The sequence below is a fragment of the Anas acuta genome, chromosome 19 (genome assembly GCF_963932015.1).
Source record: "Anas acuta chromosome 19, bAnaAcu1.1, whole genome shotgun sequence".
In the NCBI taxonomy this organism is placed as follows: Eukaryota; Metazoa; Chordata; class Aves; order Anseriformes; family Anatidae; genus Anas; species Anas acuta.
Window position 1 is genome coordinate 3854235 of NC_088997.1, and position 19608 is coordinate 3873842.

Sequence of the window (19608 nt, forward strand, 5' to 3'; positions counted from 1 at the left end):
AGGCCAAGGCAGGATGCTATATTTGGCCTGGCGGAGTGGTGACGGTGAAATCTGACGCTGCTGTGCTGTGCGAGGCCGACAGCTGGAGCCAATGGGGCCGGCTTGTCTTGGCCACCTCCGCTGGGATGAGAGGGGCCCAGCAACTGCTGGTGAAGCACTCGGAGCCAGGACCTGACAGCGGACGGACCCATGAACCCTCCATCTCCGCTGGAAGAGGAGGACAACCGTCTTGCTCACCAGCCAGCGGAGCCACAGCAGAGCAGGAGCAGGGTATGAGTGCTCACGGGGGCGATTTGGGAAATCTGAGTCCCCACACCAGCTTGGGGCAGGCAGCGAGCACCTTGCACTGCACGCCTGGGCTCCTCCGCACTGCTCGCAGTGGGACGCAGGCTCCGTGCTGCTCACAGCCCCGTGCCTTGCCCCTGCCCCTGCTCCCCATCGCTGCTGGCCGCAGGGCACACGCAGCCAGCTCTCCTGGCTGAAGTTCACGCCCCGGGTTACACATTGCTCACCCTGGAGGAGCCGCGGCACCCGGCGGTGTTAACAGAGCGCGGAGGAAGGGGTCGTTTCACTCCCCGGCAGAGCGGCAGCATGAAGCGGGCGAGCCTCCCGGAGGAGAACGGCTTCAGCGAGCCCATAGCCACCGGGCAGCATGAGCTCCCGGCCGGGGGCTGCAGGAAGAAACGCCGCTGGCTTCAGCGCCTGATACCGGACAACTTCTGGGAGGACGCAAAGAAGCTGCTGGTACTGGCGGGGCCGCTGGTAAGGACCCCGGGAGGCGAGCACCGGGGCTGCACTGACCACAGCCCGACACAACAAGGAGCAGGGAACTCAGCCAGCGGAGCCTTCCAACAGCTCCTGGATGAGATGGACCCCGAGGGCTGCTAAATACGCTGCCCTCCTGTCCCCTCACCCCGAGGTGTCCCCCGCAGAGCCACCCCTGCTCACCTCCACCTCTTCTTTCCGCGCTCAGATCCTGATCCAGCTGATGATTTTCCTGATACACCTCGTCAGCTCCATATTCTGCGGCCACCTGGGCAAGGTCGAGCTGGCCTCCGTCACGCTGGCCATCGCGGTAAGAACACTGCGGGGCTGCCCGGGAGCTGGGTACCAGCCCTGACCCCGCTGATGCTGGGGTGGGATATGGGGACAGAGCTGGGGCTGCCTGTGACCTGTAGGGACAGAGGAGACTTCAGACTTCTCTCTTTCCTTTTAACTGCTCTCCCTCTTTCCCTACTAGAAAGCCTTAAATACTCCCCATTCTCATTTTTTATTCCCTTTTCCAGGTTATAAATGTTACTGCCATCTCTGTAGGATATGGTTTGTCTTCAGCATGTGACACCTTGATATCACAGGTGGGTAACGCTGCCGCTTGCCCTAAAGACACGGGGTTTCTGGCATCACCAGCCACTGCAGAGCCCCAGCAGCCACCCCATAAGAGGGAGTGCTGAGCTCCCAAGGAAATTCCCAGTCCTTCCCAGTGCTCACTGCCGTCCTCTCTCCTGCAGACCTACGGCAGCAAGAACCTGCTGCGTGTGGGGGTGATCCTGCAGCGTGCCACCCTCATCCTCCTGCTCTGCTGCTTCCCCTGCTGCGCCATCCTCATCAACATCGAGCAGCTTCTGCTCCTCCTCCACCAGGACCCCGAGGTCTCCAGGTCGGGTGGCCTCCAGGGCTTTGTCCCTCCCCAGCATGACGGGGGGATGGTGGCCGTGGTTCCTCGCTGACTGTGGCTCTCGTGCCCCCCCAGGTTAACCCAGCTCTACGTGATGGCGTTTGTCCCCGCTCTCCCGGTAAGTCCTGGGTGCTGGCCGCACGTTTTCCACCACTGTACCCCATCCCACGCTCAGAACCAGCCCTGGCTCATGCCCCCCCTTTGCTTTCCAGGCGGTTTTTCTGTACAACCTGGAGACAAGGTACCTGCAGAACCAGGTGGGTCCCACAGCCACGAGCCCATGGAGGATCCTCCTGGCTCAGGGATCCCCTCAACCACACGTGGATTTTCATCCACGCCACTCCCCATGGCAAGGCAGCATTTGTCCAAGGCACCGCGGAGCAGCTCTGCCCTGGAGATCACCCCATCACACAGAAAACTGCATTCCTCTGCCTGATGAGCATCCCTTCCCATGTCCCCACGTTGGGATTTTACCTTCAAAGCTCTCATTTACGGAGCTGGAGAGACATCAGACGTTTCCCTTCTGGCTGTGAAAGCTGAGGGACTGGGGCTGGCGAGGGTGTCCCCGCAGCTGCTGCAGCCCTGTCCCCTCCTGCTTGCAGATGATCATGTGGCCCCTGGTGCTGAGCGGGATCGTCGGCAACATCGTCAACGTGATTGCCAACTGCATCTTCCTCTACGTGTTCCACCTGGGAATCTCGTGAGTAGTGCCCCTAGGGGTAAAAAGGACACACAAAAAAAGTGATTTTGTGGGGGAATCAGCACCACCAGCTGCAGCTGCTGCTCATGGGGCATGGTGGGACGCGAGGTTCCAGCACCCTGCTCCCGGGGAGGTGTGAGTGTGATGCCAACGACCGCTCTCGTTTCCTTTCCAGGGGCTCTGCCTGGGCCAACACTGTTGCTCAGTATTCTCAAACCATTTTCTTGTTCCTGTATATTGTAGGCAAGAAGCTCCACGTGAAGACGTGGGGAGGTAAGGCATCACTGACCAGATCCTGCTTTATATGAACACGATTCCTAAATCTTCCAGCACTTCTTTTGAGTGACTGCTGGTAGTCCTGGAGGGGAAACATTAACCCCAGCCCAGGAACGCAGCGCCGCTTCGGTGGCAGCTCATCATGTGAGCGCTGGCAGGGCACCGTGCAGTAATCATTAATTCTGGAGGAAGGAAACCTCCTGCCGAGGTGTTGAGGGTTCAGCCCCAAAGCCGGATGAGCACAGACCTAGGCACGAAGTTGTCCTCAGATGCTCTGCTCCAGGAGGGCTGAGCTGAGCCTTGCACTGCTCCGCTCCATCAGCAGAGCTCCTGAGTGCCTGCTCTGTGGCTGGAGGTGCCATGAAGCCCATGGGTGTTGTGCTGGGGATCTGCAAATGGGTCCTGGTGCGAGTGGTGTGTCCGGCTGCCTCGGGCACCCTTGGAGGTGACTCTTCTCCTCTCTGGTCTCCATCGGGTGTCTCTGCTCTGCAGGCTGGTCCAGCGAGTGCCTGCTGGAGTGGGACAGCTTCACCTCCTTGGCCATCCCCAGCATGCTCATGATGTGCATCGAGTGGTGGACCTACGAAATCGGGAGTTTCTTGATAGGTCAGCGGGGAAGGGGGCTGCCAGGGTGCGATGGGGCACCACAGGCAGCGCGGGGGCTGAGGCAGCACTTTTGGGGGTGCCTGAACCCGGTGCTGAGCCCTCCTGCCCCCAGGGCTGCTGAGTGTGGTGGAGCTTTCGGCACAGTCCATTATCTACGAGGTGTCCGTCGTCGCCTTCATGGTAAGGGCTGGGGGTTTTAGTCCAGACCAGGCTCCCTAAGGGCAGTCCCAGTATGGACACAGCTAAAACCAGCTCCAGCCGACTCTGGTCTCCACATCCCCCCCCTCCATGCTCTCTCCTTGCTCCTGCCTCCCCCTCCTAAATTAAACCCTGCTCTCCATCCCCCCTTGCTGCTGCTGTTGCTGCGTTGGCCCCATTACCTGGCCAAAACCCTGTGGTTGCAGATCCCCCTGGGGCTCGGCACAGCTGCCAGCGTGCAGGTGGGGAACGCGCTGGGCGCCGGCGACGTCGAGACGTCCAAGAGGGCCTCGTCCACCAGCCTGCTCTGCACAGGTCAGGGCTGGTGGTGGTGTCATCCCCTGATCTTTCCCTCCACCTGCTCCGTGCTCCCCGTCGCTGTCAGGATGCTCCCAGCTCTTGGTTCTGTTTTCCAGGGTTCTTTTGCGTAGCCATGGGGGCTATTTTAGCTGCCACAAAGGACGTGCTGGGATATATCTTTACCAGCGACAAGTGAGTGTCCCCAGCTCCTGGCCCTGACGCACGGATGTTTGTTCCTAAACGTGACCACTGGCTCTTCTCTGTCCCCAGGGAGATCGTTGACTTGGTGGCCTGGGTCCTGCCTGTCTACGTCATCTTCCATTTATTTGAAGCCATGTGTGTAAGTCCCCGGGGACACTGCTACTGTCACTAGGGGACCTCGGAGTTGAGAATCAACTACCTGGGAGTACCCATCAGAAAACCCCAAGCTCATGTAAAGATGCCAGCCCTCAGGACAGGGCAGGGATACAAAAATAACCATCAGAGGCAGGGGAAGCCTTGTCCCCAGGGTCTGTCCAGCACGCTGGGGCAGCAGCACAGCCCTGAATTCAGCCCCAGGTGCACCACATGGCCCCAGCCCCACTCCCTCTTTTCACAGGGTGCCTGCAGCGGGGTTCTCAGAGGCATAGGCAAGCAGAAATTTGGCGCCATCCTCAACGCCGTGAGCTACTACGGCGTGGGCCTGCCCCTGGCAGTCGTGCTGCTCTTCGTGGCCAGGATTGGTGTCATAGGTACAAACCCCTGGGGTGGGAAGCTCTGCACCCCCAAAATCCTCTCCTCTCCGATGGATGTGGCTCCCCCTGCACCACCAACGGCTTGCTATGATATGACCCCTGCCTGGCTCTGCAGGGCACACTGGGGTGGACTGGGATGGTCCCTGTAACTGCTGGGAGCCCTAAATCACACTGGGGAAAAGCATTTCTGCTGGGCAGCCCCATCCCAATGCCCCTGCTGACCTCAGTGATGTTCCTGTCGGGTTTGCCCGGCGGTGGTGCCTGGCTGACACCGGTGTGCCCTTGGCAGGGCTGTGGCTCAGCATGCTGGTCTGCGTCTCCATGCTCTGCACCTGCTTCATCGTCTACATCTCCCGCATGGACTGGAGGAAGGCTGCCGAGGAGGTAACCGCACACCACAGCAGCCTGCCCACCCCGCCAGATGGTCCCCAGCAGCCTCGCTGTGATCGCAGCGGGCTGGGATAGCAAAACCCAGGGTTCTGCATCTGGGACCACGGCCACTTCCCTGTGCTCGGCTGTCCCCCCAGGCTCAGCACCGTGCAGGAGTGACCCCGCTGCCACCAGAGGAGCCACACTCAGGCCCCGAACCCCCCAGCAAGGCGCTGCCCTCCGGTACCGGACCAACCCCACCGCCCCACGCTCACCTCCCAGCCGCTGCAGTGCGGGGCTGCGTAGGTACGGCTGAGGGCTGGGGCTGTCCGTGTGCCTGCAGTGCTCATATAACACTGTCAGACCTCAGGCAGAACTCTCAAAGCCCAGAAGCCCTCGCTGACCCCATCCCCTTCTCGTTGCAGCGGGGGTGGAAGCGCAGAACGGCGTGGTGCTCACGGCCATCACCAGGCTGGAGGGAGCCACCTTCCAGCCGGAGCCCCAGGGAGAGCCACCGGGCAGCACCATGTCCACCAAGGAGCTGATTGTCCGGCGCGGGCTGGCAGTGGCTGCAGCCATCATCGTGCTTGCGCTCGGCATCGTAATAAAACTCATGACCAGCAAACACTGACTTGCACCTGGGACTCCAGGGACTTTGGGGACGGAGGCCCCTCCTGACTGACGGATGCACAGAGCACAGACCAGCCAGCAAAAGGATCCAGCACCCGCGTGTCCCATCAGAGCAGATGCATTCAGCCTTTGGCAGCATCTCATCAGATCCTGCTTGGGGCCAGGCCCTACAGCTGCTCCAACACCCAAAATGTTGCTCTGGGCTGCCCGACACGCACCGAGCATGCGGGTAGCCCCTTCCCTGCCCACGCTGCCAACTGCTGCCTGCTGACCAGAGCTGCACAGCCCAGCTCACGCTGCTGCTCTGAAAAATGCCAAATAAAGAATAAACCCAGCTGGGCTCAGGCTGGCTCCTTTGGGTCCTGTGCCTGGCACCTGCTGCCCTGCCCCTCGTAGTCCCAGGCCCCACGTGGCTTTCATGGTAAAGCAAGGGTTTTATTCAGCAAGGGTCAGGCTTCCAGTTACAGTCTCAGAGGTAAAAGACTACCAGTACACCAAAAAAACGAAATGAAATTATGCACAAGGTCACCAGCTGCTCAGGCTCTTCCTCAGAGCTGGGTCACTGCAGCTCCCCCTTGCTGGTGCCCAGCTCCAGATGCTGCACACCAACAGTGCCGGGTCCCTGGCGCTCCTGCGGTCCCCATCCGTCACACTCATTTTGTCAGGCTTCTTGCTGCTGTGAGACAGCTTTATAAAGGGATCACAGGAGACACGTTACATAGGTAACGGGCCCAGTAACATGTGGCTTTCCTTTGATGTGCTTGTGGCATGATCCCCCCGCGCCCAAGAGCTTTTCCATGGGCTCCTGTTTGGAGAGCAGGACGGAGACACTGCCTCCTTCCACCTGCACTGCTGAGGCAGGACCCATGGCTTCAGACTGCATCAGTCCAGCGGACCGATTACCTCTGCATTACCTGGGGTTCATTTGCTTCTGCCTCATTAGTGGGTCAGATGCCTTGGAAGAGAAGAAGTTGCAGCAAGAATAGGAATGCAGGATGAGAATGATGAGTTACAACCCAATCTGCAGCTGAGTATAGAGCACCCTTCGTCACGGGAACATCACCTAAAGGGGCACAGAAACATGGCTGAGTCCCACAGAGAGGGAACAGAGCCCTGTGGGGCCATCAGGGAGGTCTGAGGCAATGGTGGATGGAGGATGGGACGTGGTAAGGCTCAGGGAATGCAGCTGGGAACACACTCAGGTAGAGAGCAAAGAGCCAAAGCTCACCTTTATCATCACCGCTGCCACAACCCCCAGCAGGGCCAAGAAGATCAGTCCATAGCGGACCTTGTCAAACCGCTTCAAAATGAAGAACTTGGCCCAATCCAGCTTCTTCTGGCTGCCAGGTGGGTACCGGAGTTTGTTCATGCCCTCCATCTTCAGGTCCTTGATCAAGCAGGCGCGGTGGTGGGAGAAGGTCTCAAAGCTGTGCTTGCCATGGTAGGCGCCCATCCCGCTGTTCCCTGGGACACACAACCCGGCCAGGTCACACCACAGGCTTGGCAGGCCAAGCCTCTCACTCATTATGACAGCCGCATTTCTTAACTGCTGTGTTGCAGCCCCAAGGACACAGGGAAAGCTTGCTCACTGTGCTTCTCACACTTGAGAACAGCAGCTACACTCCCCCAGGGCTTAGAAGCAACAAGGAGCTCTAACAACCCACCAGAAATAAGCGAGGACGACTTGCTGCCTTGAACTGCTGCTGCAGCTCAGGCTGGCTCTGTCCACCCACCCTTGAAATTACAAGGGCACCAGCTCTCTCCTCCCAAGGGCAAGTCCTGCTTTTCCCACTGAACCAATGCTGGGGTGCGGGAGGGCAGGCACAGGGGCTGTTTTTTCACACAGAGGAATGTAAAGAGGACACACAGCAACCGGCTGTCAGAAACAGCCAAGAGCTCAGCCCACTACCCATAGCCAGGCTGTCTCTGCCACAAAGCCATGGAGGTTCAACCAGCTGCTCATCCCTGGGCAACTGCATCCTACATGGGGGAACTGGAGCTGCACAGATGTGCCAGAGTTTTCCTCTCAGGGCCAGCACCAATGCTACTCCAACCGCTAATAAGCCATTTCACAAAAGGTACCCACTCTGAAAATATATTTAATGGAGAAATGCAGATGAAAGATACTAAATTGACAAGTGGGGATGACAGAACCAGGATCAGACGCTGCTGCTGGGGCACAAAAATCACGTATGGGTAACGGGGGCTCACCCACACCACCAAAAGGCAGATCCAGGACCGTGGAGTGCATGAGGACGTCGTTGGCAGTCATACCGCCGCTAGAGGTCTCCGATATCACCCTTTTGATCAGCTAAACCAAAATGAGAGATGGCACAAAACAGAGGAAAATCAAGGCAGGCCAGCATCCCCGTGGCTACAGGAAACGCTCTGTGGGTGACATGGCTCAGGGCAGGCCTTGGTGGGACATCTCTGTCAGATGACGCTTAAAGACATGGCCACGTGTGGTGGCCTTCTGCAGCTGCGGGAGCAGCCCAAAACATCGCCTGGGTCAAGGCTGGTGGAAAGGGAAGGAGCTCACTGAAGCAGAGGCAAACACGGACACTGAACACACACCCAGACCCAAAAGGTTTTGTTAAGGGTACCCTTAACAAAAGGATACACCCAGGGTACAAGATGTACAATCAGGGAACCCTACGTGTCGTTGACTCAGTTTTACATTACCTAAGCATCAGATCAGCAACAGTTTTACTAACAAAACAGAGAGGGAAGGCTCTGGTGCAGACACCTGAGCCTGGGCACAGCTCAGCCCTCCCACATGCTGTGTGGTGGTGTTGTGCCAGTGCCGATCCCTGACCTGAATTCCTGAACCATCACCTGATCCTAAATGGGGCCAGGGGACTTATGAGGAAGCAGCACCCAGCCGAGACATGGGGAAAGGAACAAGACCACGGCCCTTCGAGCATGTGCCTGGGGGGCTCTGGCAACTTTGGGGATGAGTCTGACCCACAGGACACAAAAGCTGCAATCCACCCACAAACAGCAGCCAACAGGGCCCAGCACCGAGCTGGGCCTGGGACGGCTGCACCCAGCATGGAGCCACACAGAGCCCTGACCCACCTTCTTGTCGTTGGAGAAGACATAGAGGGCAAGGGGCTTCTCCCGACTGTTGATGAACTCAATGGCTTCGTCCACGCCCTTCACTGACACAATCGGAAGCACCGGCCCAAAGATCTCCTCCTCCATCACCTTGGACTCCGCAGAAACGTCCGTCAGGATGGTGGGTGCTGAGGCGAGCGGGAGAACACAGAGGACATGAAATCAGCAGCACAACAGATGGGGTCCGCCACAGGGCCTCTGCACACCACGCGCCACAGCTACCTATGAAGCAGGAGGCCTCATCCGTCTCTCCCCCGTGCGCGATCTTCTGGCCTTCCAGCAGGCTCACGATCCTCCTGAAGTGGCGCTTGTTGACGATCCTCTCGTAATCCGGAGACTTCTTCACATCTTCCCCGTAGAACTCCTGGCAAAGGGCAGAGCAGAACCAAAGCCCTTCACTCACCCGCAGCACGGCCACGGCTCCAGAGCCTCCGTGTCACAAACTGACACCTCCGAGGTGACAGCGGCCACAGCACGAGAGCCTCCGCGCTCACCTGCAGAGTCGCCTTAATGTTCTCCACCACCTGGCTCTGGATGGACGGCTCGCACAGGATGTAGTCCGGGGCAATGCAGGTTTGCCCACAGTTCATGTACTTCCCCCATGTTATCCGCCTGCAGCAACAGGGACACTCAGCCCCCTCCAGTCCCCACTGCCACCCCACCGTCACCTATGAGCCCGTAGCGGCCCAGACACATTCACCTGCCCCAGCCCCAATGTTTAGCCCCTGCCCTGGGCCTGTGACAGCCCGACCTGCAGGCGACGGCCAGGTCGCAGTCCTTGTCGATGTAGCAGGGGCTCTTCCCACCCAGCTCCAGGGTGACGGGCGTCAGGTGCTTGGCAGCCGCTGCCATCACGATTTTGCCCACGGCGGTGTTCCCGGTGTACAGGATGTGGTCGAATCTCTGCTTCAGCAGCTCCGTTGTCTCAGGCACTCCTCCTGTGACCACCGGGTACAGCTCCTGCAGGGACAAGAGACACTCACACCGACCCTGTCTCAAAGCAAGTACATCCAGTGGGCAGCTCTCCATGAGGCAGACCTGCTTGTGAGCTACACTGCCCATGACATGAAACTCCACTGATCGCACTGCCCCATGCAAATTAGGAAGAAACAGAGTTGGAGGCCAGGGCTGAGTCAGGCTGTGGAGCTGATTCCACGCTTTGAAGCCTACACAGGTGACCACCAGGCTCTCCTCTTCCTCAGCTCTCCTTCCCCACCTAGAGAATGCGTTAGCTCCTGAGATTAAACTGCACAGCAAACCTGTGCTGTAGGTGGAACAGCCTCACTGGAACAGCGCAACTGATGTCAGACAAGTGGAGAAGAAACAAAGCCCCATGCTGTAAGCACGGCAGGATGTGAAAAGTGAAGTTTGACAGCCACCAAGCAAGCCAGCCCCAAACTGGCTCAGGAAGAGCCAGGCACAGCCAGCATCTGGCACAAAATTGTGCTTACCTACAGACCAGCACCCCATACAGCAGGTATTGCAGTGAGAAATACCTGCACAAGCCTTTATGCTGTGATGAACATCAAAAAGACAGGGACACTATGTAGGCCCAATAGGCTACATGAAAGCAGGAAGAACATATCAGTGCGTCTCTGTACTCTAGGACTAATTCAACCCTTACCATATCTCTCACTTAATGCCCTTTAGGAGATAGCAGGCAAATGATTCACCTTTAACACGCTGGGCCCTTTGAAAGCAAGGCAGGTGTTTCCTCAGGACAGTCCCAACATCAGGCACAGAGCCACACTCACCTGGTCCAGGTACTGCGGGAGGATATCAGCAATCAGCCGGGACGTGTGCTCACTGACCTCTGACGGCTTCACCACCACCGCATTGCCTAGGACACAAACCCAGTGCGGCCACTCAACCCTCGTGCTCCTCTCACCTCCCACAGCCCCCACACAGACCCCTCAGGGGACCTGGGCTGCATGCAGGTCCCCACCTGCTGCGATGGCCCCAATCAGCGGCTGCACAATCAGGGCGAAGGGGTAATTCCAGGCCCCAATCACCAGCACCACCCCCAGTGGCTCGGGGTAGATGTACGCCTCGTCCTGCATCGTCAGCAGGTTCTTCTTCACCGGCTGAGGGGCTGCCCAGGATGGCAGCTTCTCCATGACCAGGGCCAGCTCCACCAGCACGCCCAGGATCTCGTGGCTGTACGCGTTGTGCCCACACTGCAATGACAGGCAGCTCACTGAGGGTGCTGACAATGGGGACCCATCTCCTGGACCCACAATAGCAGTCAGGAGAGACCACCAAGCTCATCCAGGACCATGTGGGACATCAGGAGAAACCCGGCAGGGCAAAGGCAGCCCCATGGGTTGCTGCTTTTCCCCCAGCTGCCAACCGCCCCTGCGCACAGACCTTGTGCAGATCCGACTGCAGGGCCGCCAGGATCTCCTTCTCCTTCTCCCGCACCATCCGCTCCAGGTTCTTCAGCTGCTGCAGCCTGAACTCCAGCGAGCGGCACCGTCCCGAGCTGAAGGCCGCCCTGGCCCTCCCCACGACCTGCTGCATCCTCTCCATGTCCCTGGGCGCTGTGAGGAGGATCTGCTGTATCCTCTCCATGTCCCTGGGCGCTGTGAGGAGAGCAATAAGCTCATCACACCACAGGGCCCTGGGCAGACTGCACAAGCTGCCAGGAGGCAGAGGCGGCTTCTCCAGTGCTGGGAACGCTCAACACCGGGCCACCACTGAGAAATGTTGCACCCAGAGCCAGGCTGGGATGTGCTCACCTTGTTGGGTGTCCCCCTGCTCCCGAGGCAGCCACACAGAGCAGCCCACCCTCCTCCTCAGTCTGAGGGCTCCTCTCACAGCAGCCTCCAAGGACAGGCGATGAATCTCCCTGCAGCTGCTTCTTCCTGACCTAAATTACCTGCTGCCCCCCCCTCTGCTCACAGGTGTGCTCCAAGGAGCCGTAACGTGGAGATCACTGTGTCCTGCATGGCAGCAGCTGCAGACTGAGCTGCGTGCCAGCAACCAGCCTGCTGTGGCACAACTGTGAAGCCCTCACATGACACCACCATTAGGAAACACCGTGGAGGCTTCATCCTGCCTCCCAGGGCAGCGTTTCGGCTTTATTTGGGACAAGAACTCTGCTTACAATCCCTGCCTCATGAAATGAAGTTCTAAGGTTCTCTTGCACCCACTACAATCTGCCCTTCCCCATTCTCTGCCACCGTTGCACAACACCAACCTGAGGCCAACCAAGAAAGAAGATGACTCATTAAAAAAAAGGAAGGGAAAAATGAAAGTTACCTTCAGAGCAGCTTCTCTCCCAGCTGGTCTCCCAGTGCAAGCAGGAACAGGGACAAGCCCTTCCCCTGACACAGCTGGAGCACTCTCCTCCCACGACAGGATATCTGGCTCTGGCCCAGGGCTTAGATAACAAGGCACCCTTTACCCAGATATATCCTCGTGCTGCGAATACACAAGCCTTGAATCGCAGCTTGTTGCTCTGCACGGGAGGCAGCACTGCTCCTTTTTGTCACTTGGGTTCACTGAAGCACTGGGACAGGCAGCAGGGACCCTCGATGGCCTCTCCAGCACAGGGCGCAGCCGCGCTGCTGCGTGTTGTTTGCCATCAAGAGGCACGCAAGCAGCCGTGCTCGTCCCAGGAGGACTGGCGGTGCTGCGATGGCAGCGTTTCAGCTGGGGCAGTGACTCAGAGGCCTGTGCCTGATTGCAAGACCACGTGGCTTTGCTCTGATTCAGAGCATGAAGCCAGGGGATGTTTTTGTGTGCCGCTGCAGCTGTCGGGAGTCAACAACACAGAGCCTGCGCTATCGTCCAGGTGAAAGCAAATCCCAAACTGGCACCTGCGGGTGGGAGACACGGGATGGATGGATTTCCACGGGGCAGGAGCAGAAATGGTCCAGCCAGTCAGACTGATCGTTCCCCAAGAGCAGGGAGACCACCGCACTGAGGATCTGTGTTTCTGTCCTGGGGCATGTCTGTTAATCAGCTTGACACCTTGCAACACGTCTGTGATGTCTGGCCAGCGCCAGGAGTGGCAGAGGACAGGCAGGATTCCACAGGAGACTGCAGCGACTTTACCACACTTGCTTCATTATTTAAGTTCTTAGCGTTTATTTTGTACTTGCAAAATATATAATTAAAAATAGTTATTGTATGGATTTTCACCAGACATGAAGAAATCCCACCTCCTGCACAGCGAATACAATTTTCTAAGAATTACTTCCTCTTCCTTTCATCACTTTAAATTTTATTTAAACAACATTTACTAAGTCCTTTCATCTTAAATTTCTCCAGTATTGTCTCCCCAAGCTAGAACAGGTCCCCTGTTATAACCCAGTGCAAGATTATAGCAGACCCAGAAGCTCAAACACAAAGGAGTACACGCACTTCCTGTAATTGTTTCCTCTTCAAAGACTCCAACCAGGAACAGGTTTTTCATGATTACCACTTCTCTCTACAGGCCATGAAGTTGTTTTTTTTTTTTTTTTTTTTTTTTTTTTTTTTTTTGTACAAGCATAAGATATTCTTATTAGTAAAATATGAGCAGCGCATAATCTTCTTTGTTAGCTTCTAATTGTCAAATAATTGTTAAGAGGCACGTGGTGAAAACCAGAGCCCCAAAAAGGGTGGCAACCTGCATCACCTGACCGACTATGGATGATTCTTGCTCATAGGGACCTGGGAATATTTCACCTCAATTAGAAGGCAAGCTTGGTTTATTCATAACCTTCACTATGGGCACAAATCATCAGCCAGCACAGCAGGAGCACAGCCTCAGACTTGTCACCAAGAGGGTGGCTGTTTGGAGCACGACAGAAGAGCAACCATCCCAAAAACCGCAGGGAAAACAACGTCAGCCCAGTGACAGCTGAAACTTGAGCTCCTGTTTGTCACTGAAAGAAGTGAAGCAGTTTGGTGTAAGACACAGGGTGCGTGTTCCTGGAAGCTGTGCTCTGCATGGCACGGGCTGGTGGTAGGTACTGGTGTCTCTTGCTCTTCTGTTCTCCTTTTGAGAGCTTGTACCCAAAGGTCCCTTTCTTTCATTACGGCCTTTTAGTAAACACGAGTCCAAGGCTTCTCCCTGTTTAGTGCCTTCCCAGGGCTACTCTTTGTGCTCAACAGCTCACTGAAATAATCCAGCTCAAAAAGGAAAGAAAAAAAAAAAGACTTAAAGAAATAGACTCAAAGTGAGCACTCAGAATATCTTGCACATGGGTTACGGTGTCTTCTCCTCTCTTCACTAGTAAGCCATCTGTGAAAGCAAAAAACACCACCGTCCTGTGATGAAGTTGTTGAAACAAAACCATTTGTCTTTTTAGAACAGCATGAAGCAAAGCCCCTTCCTTCCCTTCTGCTTCCCCAGGGTGTCACTGGCACCAACTCACCCGCCTCCTGTCCCCACGGCATGCACACACTGCTGGTTATCTTGGACACTGAACGAGCTCTGAGTGCTGCCAGGGAAAGCATTGCTCTCTGGTGTCAGGGGGAACCTCTCCAAGCCCCACATTCACTACTCTAACAAAGCTTCACCCAATTTCAAACCAGGTCTGCACACAGGAAAAGAAAAAGATGCCTACCTCACTGTAACAGCAACAGCAGAGCTCTGAAACCTGCTGCTCCTTAACACCCACTGAGCCAGCCCAGCCTCTGAACAGCCAGCACAATCAAGAGAGCTTTTCTCTTCAGCACAGACTGGTGACTCTGAGAAAACCCAAATGATTTCAAGATGCTGTGAGTTCCCCCTCTTCACTGAGAAGTCATTCACCTAGGCAGGGCTTGCTTCCCTGGCTGTTACTGCAAGGCCTGAGCCAGTTGTTGGCTCTTGCACTTCCTCCTACACTCAAACGTGGAGACAGGTGATTCCCTCCTGCTGGTTGGGCTCCTGCACCTCCCCTCACAGCAGTAACAACGCAGAACAACAAACTGCCAGCTCCTTTTTGAGCAATGGCTGCTCCCTTAAGGCTACTAAATCCCCAGGGCAGGGCCAGGCAGGATGCTCAGCTAAGCTTTGTGAGAAGCAGCCACACAGGCACGCATAGCGCCTGGTCTGCAGCCACAGAGAACCAACGTGAGGCAAGCTTGGAGATTCAGATCTTATTGCTCCATCTCAGGAGGCATCTTGAGTCCTCCAGCTGCTGCTAGCAGGATTCTGCTTCCTGCACAGACGTGAGGACATCCAATCCTTCCTCATTACCCAACTGGAAACAGGGGAGGAAAGATAAATAACTGAGCTGAGGTCAGAAAGGGGCTGCAACCAGGCAATGAACAAGAGCTTGTCACAGACCTCAACTTTATATCACAGCCCCACCTATGCACTGCCCTGCTGAAGCAAGCCCTGAAAATGAAATCACACCTAAGAGACCTGTCCAAAATACACCAAACTCTGTGTACCTCTGCAGGGAGTTTCTCAGAGGTGTCACCACCCAAGGCAGAGCAAGAAATAGTACAGAAACCTAGGAAATTTCTCTAAGGACATTCCTATTCTAGATATCATATGCAAGAGTGAAAACAGATTTTAGCTATTTCAGATAGGCCAGATATCGTGTCAGGACAAAAAAAAAACAAACAGGCCAGGCTCTAAGAAAGGACTGCAATTGCAAAACTGGCAGCAGATAAGATGAATTGCACACGCACTCGGGTAGAGAGCAAAGAGCCAAAGCTCACCTTTATCACCACTGCTGCCACAACCCCCAGGAGGGCCAAGAAGATCAGTCCCAAGCGGCCCTTGTTAAACCGCTTCAAAACGAAGAACTTGGCCCAATCCAGCTTCTTCTGGCTGCCAGGTGGATACCGGAGTTTATTTGTGCCCTCCATCTTCAGGTCCTTGATCAAGCAGGCGCGGTGGTGGGAGAAGGTCTCAAAGCTGTGCTTGCCGTGGTAGGCGCCCATCCCGCTGTTCCCTGGGACACACAACCAAGCCAGGTCACACCACAGGCTTGGCAGGCCAAGCCTTTGGCTACTTGTGGCCACCAGTATGGCAAGCAGGAACACAGGAAAGTTTCCAGTGCTGGCCAGCTGCAGTGCAAGTTACCTACCCGCAGTTTGGCTTGCTGCAGTTCTAAAGCATAACTTTTTCCCTATATTCCTGCTGGGAGGCTGTGTCCTTCCTCTCCACAGAACCTCTCAGTCTCTAAGATGTCCACCTGCACTCCATTTCTCATCTTCCCCACACCCCTTTGACCACACAGACTCCAGGATTTCAGTGTGTCCCTGTAGGTGCTGTTCCCTATGCGTCTGAGCCATGTCCAGCACTCCCCTGGATCTTGATCCCTCCCTCAAAACTCCACATGTGCCTCCAAGACCTGACCCATGATGAGTGAAAAGGGTTTCTTCTGAGCTCCCTGGCAGGGTACACCTCTGCTTCTCAGTCCCCACACAGCATTTGATGGTCAGAGCAGAAGAACGCCACTGCCTCACCACCAGTTTGTGAGCACCGTGACATCCAAACCCTTTTCTGGAAAGCTCAACTAGCTTCCTGGAAAACTAATAAAAAGAAATTAAATGAATCTGCACTAAACGCTTCAATCCTCCCAACAACACATACCAAACATATTTCCCTCTCTTGTCTCCTCTCCTAAGGGACTTGTAGGATTTGTTGTTGTTATTTAGACCTGCTAAACAGAGGCCCTTCACATGTGACAGGCGCAGAGTACCGGGCACACGAACCATTGCAGTGCTGTGGCACAAGCACCAAATCACAACATTTCAGGAGCCCCAGAAACTCACCGACACCACCAAAGGGTAAGGTTGAGAGGAAGAAATGCATGATGACATCATTTCCAGTAACGCCCCCACTGGAGGTTTCTGAGATGACTCTCTTGATTACCTGACAGAAGAAAAAACAACAACAAAATTACAAAGGCCCAGCAGAGACCAGACGACATCAATCAGCACTGGGAAGGGAGCCATGCGACAACAGGCCCTCACGTTCACTTTCTCTGGCTTACACCTCAGATAAGCCCTCTCCACACAACACTAATTGAAATGGAAAAGCTGGAAACACAAGAACCCTCCTCCACAGCAAAACATTCAAAGTCCCTAGGATCACTGCATGGCAACCTGGATTCCAAGCAGGAAATTCAGCCTTTTATCCACCCCTGTTTCACAACACCAGGTAGATCCTGACTGCTTCAGCATGTGCCCTGGGGGCTCTGGCAACTCTGCCTGCGGACACGCCTGTCCCACAGGACACAAAAGCTGCAATCCACCCACAAACAGCAGCCAACAGGGCCCAGCACCGAGCTGGGCCTGGGACGGCTGCACCCAGCATGGAGCCACACAGAGCCCTGACCCACCTTCTTGTCGTTGGAGAAGACATAGAGGGCAAGGGGCTTCTCCCGACTGTTGATGAACTCAATGGCTTCGTCCACGCCCTTCACTGACACAATCGGAAGCACCGGCCCAAAGATCTCCTCCTCCATCACCTTGGACTCCGCAGAAACGTCCGTCAGGATGGTGGGTGCTGAGGCAAGCGGGAGAACACAGAGGACATGAAATCAGCAGCACAACAGATGGGGCCCGCCACAGGGCCTCTGCCCACCACGCGCCACAGCTACCTATGAAGCAGGAGGCCTCATCCGTCTCTCCCCCGTGCGCGATCTTCTGGCCTTCCAGCAGGCTCACGATCCTCCTGAAGTGGCGCTTGTTGACGATCCTCTCGTAATCCGGAGACTTCTTCACATCTTCCCCGTAGAACTCCTGGCAAAGGGCAGAGCAGAACCAAAGCCCTTCACTCACCCGCAGCACGGCCACGGCTACAGAGCCTCCGTGTCACAAACTGACACCTCCGAGGTGACAGCGGCCACAGCACGAGAGCCTCCGCGCTCACCTGCAGAGTCGCCTTAATGTTCTCCACCACCTGGCTCTGGATGGACGGCTCGCACAGGATGTAGTCCGGGGCAATGCAGGTTTGCCCACAGTTCATGTACTTCCCCCATGTTATCCGCCTGCAGCAACAGGGAGACAGTTGCCCCACGCTCAGCCCCCTCCAGCCCCAAACACCCTCTCTCAGCACCATTACACCACCACACATGGGCCAGTAGTGGCCCAGACACATCCTCCTGCCCCAGCCCCAGTGTTTAGCCCCTGCCCTGGGCCTGTGACAGCCCGACCTGCAGGCGACGGCCAGGTCGCAGTCCTTGTCGATGTAGCAGGGGCTCTTCCCACCCAGCTCCAGGGTGACGGGCGTCAGGTGCTTGGCAGCCGCTGCCATCACGATTTTGCCCACGGCGGTGTTCCCGGTGTACAGGATGTGGTCGAATCTCTGCTTCAGCAGCTCCGTTGTCTCAGGCACTCCTCCTGTGACCACTGGGTACAGCTCCTGCAGGGATGAGTGACAACCTCACACCAACCCTGACTCAAATGAATTACATCCAGTGGGCAGCTCTCCATGAGGCAAACTTGCTTGTGGGCTAGACTGCAACCTGGGCTCCTTCTAACAACATGAAACTCCACTGATTGCACAGCCCCATACAAACTAGGAAGAAACTGAGTTGGAGGCCAGGGCTGAGTCCGGCTGTGGACCTGCTTCCATGCTTTGAGGCCTACAGCACTGGTGACCTGCAGGATCTCCCCTAGCCTGGGGCAGCTGCACTGGGGCAGCCACAAGATACTGACGAACAACACACCTTATGCAAAGCTGCACTCACCCGGTCCAGGTACTGAGGGAGGATATCAGCAATCAGCTGGGACGTGTGCTCACTGACCTCTGACGGCTTCACCACCACCGCATTGCCTAGGACACAAACCCAGTGCTGCTGCTCAACCTTTGTGCTCCTCTCACCTCCCACAGCCCCCACACAGACCCAGGTCCCATGCAGGTCCCCACCTGCTGCAATGGCCCCGATCAGTGGCTGCATGACCAGGACGAAGGGGTAATTCCAGGCCCCAATCACCAGCACCACCCCCAGCGGCTCGGGGTAGATGTACGCCTCGTCCCGCATCGTCAGCAGGTTCTTCTTCACCGGCTGAGGGGCTGCCCAGGATGGCAGCTTCTCCATGACCAGGGCCAGCTCCCCCAGCACTCCCATGATCTCATGGCTGTACGCGTTGTGCCCACACTGCAACGACAGGCAGCTTGCAAAGAGTGCTGACAGCAGGCACTCACCTCCTGCACCCATGGGTGGCCCCCGCGCTCATTGAGCTGCACAAGCGCCGTTCAAGGCCAGGGTCACTGGGTCCTGGCCATGCTGATCCCCTGGGTGCCACCCTGCCCATGGCAGGGGGTCGGAGCTGGATGGTCTTTAAGCCCCCTCCCAGCCCAAGCCCTTTCACCACTCAACGAGCAGGATACAGCCCAGGGGCTGCCGCTTTTCCCCCAGCTGCCAACCGCCCCTGCGCACAGACCTTGTGCAGATCCGACTGCAGGGCCGCCAGGATCTCCTTCTCCTTCTCCCGCACCATCCGCTCCAGGTTCTTCAGCTGCTGCAGCCTGAACTCCAGCGAGCGGCACCGTCCCGAGCTGAAGGCCGCCCTGGCCCTCCCCACGACCTGCTGCATCCTCTCCATGCCCGCTGGGCGCTGCGAGGCCGTGCGGGCAGTGCCGGTGTCCCCCTGCCCCCTGCCCCCGTCCCTCCCTCCCCGGCCGCTCCGCCCCGGAATGGAAGCGGCGCTGGGGGCGGGGCTCAGAGCGCTGGGGGCGGGGCTTTGGCCGCAGGGGGCGGGGCCAGCGCGGGTTTTTCCCGCGGGTCGCGGTCGGGGCCGGCAGCGCCAGGGCCCGGGCAAAGTCCCCCCGTGCCGGCTGCCTTATCTAGCAGGGGAGCTGGCACGGGGCGGCCTCTCCCCTGACTGCTGTGGCATCACGACCTTGAGCCGTGGGGCTCTTCCAGCTCCCCCTGCTCCGGGGGGACGCAGAGGCTGCGGTCGCTGGCAGCCGAGGAAGAGCCGGGGCCTGAAGTCACACGTGGGGGGGACGGGGGCAAAAGAAGCAAGAGCAGGGGGCTGAGCGGCGAGCAGCGTAACCTTGAGGCAGCTCTCACGTGCTGAACACGAGTCACACGTCCAGGGAATGACACTGACCCAAG

At 56.9% G+C, this 19608-nt stretch overlaps 3 protein-coding genes across 7 annotated transcripts; 1 reads left to right on the top strand and 2 right to left on the bottom strand.

The window, feature by feature from the left end:
* Positions 1 to 112: 112 nt before the first annotated feature.
* On the top strand, positions 113 to 5822 carry LOC137842062 (multidrug and toxin extrusion protein 1-like). Its single transcript, XM_068655681.1, has 18 exons — positions 113 to 270; positions 583 to 762; positions 974 to 1075; positions 1287 to 1355; positions 1509 to 1657; positions 1751 to 1793; positions 1888 to 1932; positions 2278 to 2375; positions 2551 to 2648; positions 3144 to 3257; positions 3370 to 3437; positions 3662 to 3770; positions 3872 to 3947; positions 4026 to 4095; positions 4354 to 4486; positions 4779 to 4873; positions 5017 to 5164; positions 5284 to 5822. Exons 1-18 carry the CDS (start codon positions 190 to 192, stop codon positions 5487 to 5489), a joined length of 1884 nt encoding a protein of 627 aa, XP_068511782.1. The 5' UTR covers positions 113 to 189; the 3' UTR covers positions 5490 to 5822.
* Positions 5823 to 5902: 80 nt separating this feature from the next.
* On the bottom strand, positions 5903 to 12243 carry LOC137842067 (aldehyde dehydrogenase family 3 member A2-like). Of its 4 annotated transcripts, XR_011088898.1 has the most exons (12): positions 11867 to 12243; positions 10973 to 11187; positions 10551 to 10782; positions 10360 to 10445; positions 9357 to 9565; positions 9100 to 9217; positions 8828 to 8969; positions 8567 to 8733; positions 7700 to 7799; positions 6717 to 6952; positions 6403 to 6551; positions 5903 to 6175 (listed from the first exon to the last, which is right to left on the bottom strand). XR_011088898.1 is itself a non-coding variant. In XM_068655690.1 (11 exons), exons 2-11 carry the CDS (start codon positions 11132 to 11134, stop codon positions 6537 to 6539), a joined length of 1467 nt encoding a protein of 488 aa, XP_068511791.1. In that variant the 5' UTR covers positions 11135 to 11145; positions 11867 to 12243; the 3' UTR covers positions 5903 to 6536. The 4 variants fall into 4 exon arrangements, 3 of the variants coding, with proteins under 3 accessions (XP_068511791.1, XP_068511789.1, XP_068511790.1); XM_068655690.1 differs by having other exon boundaries at positions 5903 to 6551; positions 10973 to 11145; XM_068655688.1 differs by having other exon boundaries at positions 5903 to 6551.
* A 430-nt stretch (positions 12244 to 12673) lies between these two features.
* LOC137842066 (aldehyde dehydrogenase family 3 member A2-like) lies at positions 12674 to 19166 on the bottom strand. Of its 2 annotated transcripts, XM_068655686.1 has the most exons (11): positions 18932 to 19166; positions 18414 to 18645; positions 18235 to 18320; positions 17698 to 17906; positions 17415 to 17532; positions 17143 to 17284; positions 16882 to 17048; positions 16313 to 16412; positions 15251 to 15486; positions 14164 to 14287; positions 12674 to 13838 (listed from the first exon to the last, which is right to left on the bottom strand). In XM_068655686.1, the coding sequence occupies exons 1-10, from the start codon at positions 19091 to 19093 to the stop codon at positions 14207 to 14209; spliced, it is 1533 nt and encodes a 510-aa protein (XP_068511787.1). In that variant the 5' UTR covers positions 19094 to 19166; the 3' UTR covers positions 12674 to 13838; positions 14164 to 14206. The 2 variants fall into 2 exon arrangements, with proteins under 2 accessions (XP_068511787.1, XP_068511788.1); XM_068655687.1 differs by lacking the exon at positions 14164 to 14287.
* Positions 19167 to 19608: the final 442 nt, after the last annotated feature.

Coding starts and splice junctions, on each gene's coding strand:
- LOC137842066 (XM_068655686.1), bottom strand. CDS start 19,093: ATGGAGAGGATGCAGCAGGTCGTGGGGAGGGCCAGGGCGGCCTTCAGC. Junction 17,285..17,414: donor ACATTAAGGCGACTCTGCAG/GTGAGCGCGGAG, acceptor GCCCTTTGCCAG/GAGTTCTACGGGGAAGATGT. Junction 15,487..16,312: donor CTTACCCTTTGGTGGTGTCG/GTGAGTTTCTGG, acceptor TGTGTGTCCCAG/GGAACAGCGGGATGGGCGCC.
- LOC137842062 (XM_068655681.1), top strand. CDS start 190: ATGAACCCTCCATCTCCGCTGGAAGAGGAGGACAACCGTCTTGCTCAC. Junction 1,356..1,508: donor GTGACACCTTGATATCACAG/GTGGGTAACGCT, acceptor TCTCTCCTGCAG/ACCTACGGCAGCAAGAACCT. Junction 4,874..5,016: donor GGAGGAAGGCTGCCGAGGAG/GTAACCGCACAC, acceptor CTGTCCCCCCAG/GCTCAGCACCGTGCAGGAGT.
- LOC137842067 (XM_068655688.1), bottom strand. CDS start 11,176: ATGGAGAGGATACAGCAGATCCTCCTCACAGCGCCCAGGGACATGGAG. Junction 8,734..8,827: donor TGAGGCCTCCTGCTTCATAG/GTAGCTGTGGCG, acceptor CGCTCGCCTCAG/CACCCACCATCCTGACGGAC. Junction 7,800..8,566: donor TCTTCTCCAACGACAAGAAG/GTGGGTCAGGGC, acceptor ATTTTGGTTTAG/CTGATCAAAAGGGTGATATC.